Source organism: Cryptosporidium hominis (assembly GCF_000006425.1).
Source record: "Cryptosporidium hominis TU502 chromosome 1 CHRO011075, whole genome shotgun sequence".
Lineage (NCBI taxonomy): Eukaryota > Apicomplexa > Conoidasida > Eucoccidiorida > Cryptosporidiidae > Cryptosporidium > Cryptosporidium hominis.
The window spans coordinates 1-4,108 of NW_666934.1; the positions used below are offsets into that span (position 1 = coordinate 1).

The 4,108-nt window shown below is 32.1% G+C and overlaps 3 protein-coding genes across 3 annotated transcripts; all 3 read left to right on the forward strand.

The window, feature by feature from the left end:
* The first annotated feature begins 372 nt into the window (after positions 1-372).
* On the forward strand, positions 373-1,011 carry Chro.10248 (hypothetical protein). Its single annotated transcript, XM_660322.1, has 1 exon — positions 373-1,011. The coding sequence occupies one exon, from the start codon at positions 373-375 to the stop codon at positions 1,009-1,011; it is 639 nt and encodes a 212-aa protein (XP_665414.1).
* A 76-nt stretch (positions 1,012-1,087) lies between these two features.
* Chro.10247 (hypothetical protein) lies at positions 1,088-3,337 on the forward strand. The annotated part of the gene is made up of 1 exon (XM_660323.1): positions 1,088-3,337. The coding sequence occupies one exon, from the start codon at positions 1,088-1,090 to the stop codon at positions 3,335-3,337; it is 2,250 nt and encodes a 749-aa protein (XP_665415.1).
* Positions 3,338-3,491: 154 nt separating this feature from the next.
* Positions 3,492-3,902, forward strand: Chro.70340 (ENSANGP00000013260). Its single annotated transcript, XM_660324.1, has 1 exon — positions 3,492-3,902. The coding sequence occupies one exon, from the start codon at positions 3,492-3,494 to the stop codon at positions 3,900-3,902; it is 411 nt and encodes a 136-aa protein (XP_665416.1).
* The last annotated feature ends 206 nt before the right edge of the window (positions 3,903-4,108 follow it).

Consider the following 4,108-nt stretch of genomic DNA (forward strand, 5'->3'; position numbering starts at 1 on the left):
GATTCCAGATGGTACACATTTTTTCCAGAAGTACCCTACATTTCATGGCCAATTAAAACTTCATTTGCTAAACTAGAAAATCTGATTTTTTGCGAAAATTGCCTAAAGATTAATTACCCTGAAAATAGTGGCTTTTTATCGTTAAGTACGCTCGGATTAGAAAAAAAGATCTGCAGTAAATCTTGTTTTAAAAAAATATCAGGAGTTAACTTTGAAGATTATGATCCAAATTCCTCTTCATTAAAGAGTGGATGGGGGTATTATATCAATGGTACAAAGGGTATTTTGAATTTAAGAAATTACCAAAGATCCGTAGATAAATTAGGAGATATTCCAATAACAGCTGAAGCAATATCCCGTTGCATTGCCCAAATGGCTGCAGATATTTATTTTTATTGGCAAGAACTAGGTATGAAAGACGAAAATTTGTATCATGCATATAAATTAGGAACTAAATCAATGGAAAACTTTGTAGCACCAACTACAGCATTGTTCCCCGAAATTAACTTCAATTCTCTTATAAATTGCATTCATAGCGTACTTTCAGATCAAATAAATGATTCTTTCTCTGATAGTTTTATCATTGATTCACTACTTAGTAGGGAGACAATTGAACAAATAGTTGGTCAATTAACCCTTAATTCACAAGGATTAAATATTTGGGGTCTTCATCTTTCAGGTAAGTTAGATAATGGAAACATATCTGATAATGAACCTACAATTGGAATTATTAAAGGTGCGTGTATATGCGTAATACAATCATGTTTTAACCATAGTTGTGACCCGAATTGCCATGTATATACTATAGATGACAGCACAATATATGTTACAACAAATAGAGATGTTATGAAGGGGGAGGAACTAACTATTTCATATGTTGATAACACTCTTCCATTGGCTGAACGAACAAGCCTTATCCAGAATTATCATTTTACATGCACTTGCAGACTATGCAAAAAAGAGGAAAGGTCAAATCATACTGATTCTGGAAAAAAGAAAAGGTTTGAGTAATATAAATATTATTTATTAAATCTGATCCTTTATTTAATTTTTGTTTTTTTCCTCATGATTATCTTAATATATTGACATGCACATGCACGAATATTTGCATGAAATATTAAATCTCATTAAACCCTTTTATGAAAACTTCTTAATGACATTATTTAATAAAAACAGAAATAAAAAGGAAATAGGGCATATAGCTAATAACAGTCAATATTGTTTTGTTGATGAAATGGGTGTTGAACAAGGCCCATTTGGTTCGAACGAAATATTGACTTGGATTAGGAATGGATTTTTTGATGGTAAAGGTGACCTATTGTTTCGAAATTTGACAAGTAGCCCTGCAGAAAGAGTTTCCCTTGAACAAATACTTCCAGAACTACTAAATGAGGCTGAAATGAACTTTTCAAGGAAAATATGCCCCAATAAAACATCAAGTATTAAGAAAAAACAAGCGGAGCCTATTGAAGTCAAAGAAATAACGTTAATTGATGACCAAATTAAATTATTAGAAGAGAATGATGACCAACATAAGGATTTAATATTAATAGTTAAACCATCATTAAAAGCTACGGATATTCAAGCGCAAATGCATACAACAAGGTCAAATATTACAGCAATTTTCGTAGATCAAGTCAATGCAATTAATACAAAAATTATGGGGAATCCATTGGAATTTAAAGATGAAAAATATAACCTTTCAGCTCCATATTTTGAAAATTATGCCGAACAATTCTTTGGAAATGAAGAATTTAAAAGCAATGATTCATTTGCTTTTGCACCAATATTAAAGATTAATGTGCATAGCAGTGTATTGGCAACCTCGTCACCTTTACTTAAAAATAGTATGAAAACACTATTCGAAGAACATTTCAGGCTTAGAGAAAGGGTTGCAGCAGGTAAATGCACAATTGAAGAAAGAGAGCAAAGCTTGATTAATCCAGTTCTTACAATTGAATCTGACTGTCCAATTGCCTTTCAAGCAATAATACGTTATATGTATGGCCATACATCCGAAGTTCTATCAATGAATAAATTGTTGTTAGTATCTATGTGGAAAGAGTCTAGGCGTTTTATGTTCAAGAAACTAGAAGATGAGTTATTAATACATTTATTTTCTACTAAACTAGATATTGTTGACTTGATTGAAATCGCAGCAGCGGCAGCAATTTTAAAATTCCCAAAATTAGTGGATGAAATTATAACAATGATTGCAAGTTGTGCAAGTTATATACTTCAAGGACCATATTTAGCACTAAGTGTTGATGCTTATGTAAAATTAATTAAAAATAACTATGTGATGATGGACGAAATACAAGTGTTTTATGCAACACAGCATTTTATACAACAAAAAGAAATTGAAGTCGGAGTCTGGACAGAATCTTTTGAACAAAGTGATTATAAAAAAGAGATTGCAATATATAAATTTGTCAGATATGATCAAATGTCAGCGGAAGAATTAAAGTCAATACGCGTAAAAAAACTTGATAGTTTAATTTTGGATGCAGCATTAAAGAAGTTGACTAATTGTGAAGAAGAAGGCAGACTTAAACCATGGCTACCGAATTCAGAGTATAATGTAATTTATAGAGACGGTGAGTATCCTGTGGGGTTAGTTAGATCTGGAAAGCTAAATCTAAATAGCAATGGATTATTCCAATCAAGATGGGCATGGACGACAGGAGACTCGAGATTGATTAGCGAAATGACATTTGCATTTAAGGTATTGAAGTCTTTCAGAGGAAAGCTTAGACTTGGGGTTTGCTGTACTGGGAAACCTGTGATAACAGAAACTCAAAATATTCGAATGTCGAAGGTTTTTTATTATGATTTTTCGGAAAAAGAGTTTGTTTCCGCATTTTTGGGTAGTAATATTTTTCAATGCACTTCAAGGATTAGATCATCAGTTATTAAAAGGGAGAATATTAAAGTTAATAACTTCAGGTTTGGTAACTCAATATGGAAAACTAATAAAGATTCTAAAATTAATGAGATGCCGGGCACAAAGCTTCGAAGGTCTACTAGTGAAGATAATGTTCAAGATTTATATAAACAAACTATAGCATTTGAAAGCCGCATAGAAAAAGGTCAAATGTACCATTTGGTAGTTTCAATTCATGATTATTCCGTTTTATTAAGGATCGAAAGTATTGATTGCGGAACTTACATCGAAAATTATTATGATCACGGGTTTCTTGTGGAAAGACTTGAAGTTAGTAAAAAGCCTTATATAGAAACGAAGATATTTATTGAAATGCTGGATCCAGGAGATTCGCTTGGTATACCATCGTTTTTAACTATAACAAGGCAACAAAAAACCAATAGATCTAAATAAATTGTCAAAACAGAATAGGCGGCATGTGCGGTTATCTTTTTATATTAAAGGTTTGTTAAAATTTAAATATTGATAATGGTTGGCAAACTTGAGGGATTCAAAAGAGTGGAGAACTCAAACATGAAACCTTCCCAGAAAAGGGTAGAGAGAAAGGATGAGGGTAGGACAAAGAAACTGGCCAATGAATTGGGTTATTATTGAAGACTGGATAGAGTATTTAGGCGAACTTAGAGAAGCTGTTTTACAAGGATATACTGGGATTGTATATGGAATGAAGGATGCAAAAAGACTAGAAATATTAGGGCCCTATGTGCCCAGCATTATTCAGTTTATTGATAATATCGTCAACGATTATAGCGGCGAATTTCCTAATGATTCAAACTTGAAGAACGCCACAGCGCTAGTCGGCGATTTGATAACTGCGTTTAATGGGCAGCTTATTCAATATTTACTTTCCAAGGACAAAAGATCTATTCTCGAAAACATTTGTACAGTTGGTGAGACTTCTAGGGACCCAGATATTATTAGTAATATAAAGTGGGTAAGGAAGCTCTGTAATATGTAAGAAAGCAGTAAGATACGCAAACAATGAGTTCAATTAAAAACTCAAACTAAACCTAATATTAATAATTTATCGTAAATAAATATTCTGAACTGTCAATTTTTTCTATAAAAGTTAATCTTTTCTTCTAAATACTTGCTTTTACTGGGTCTGTTAAATTCAAATGATTTCTTGGAAACTGACTAGTATTTAAAATGAGAAAACATATT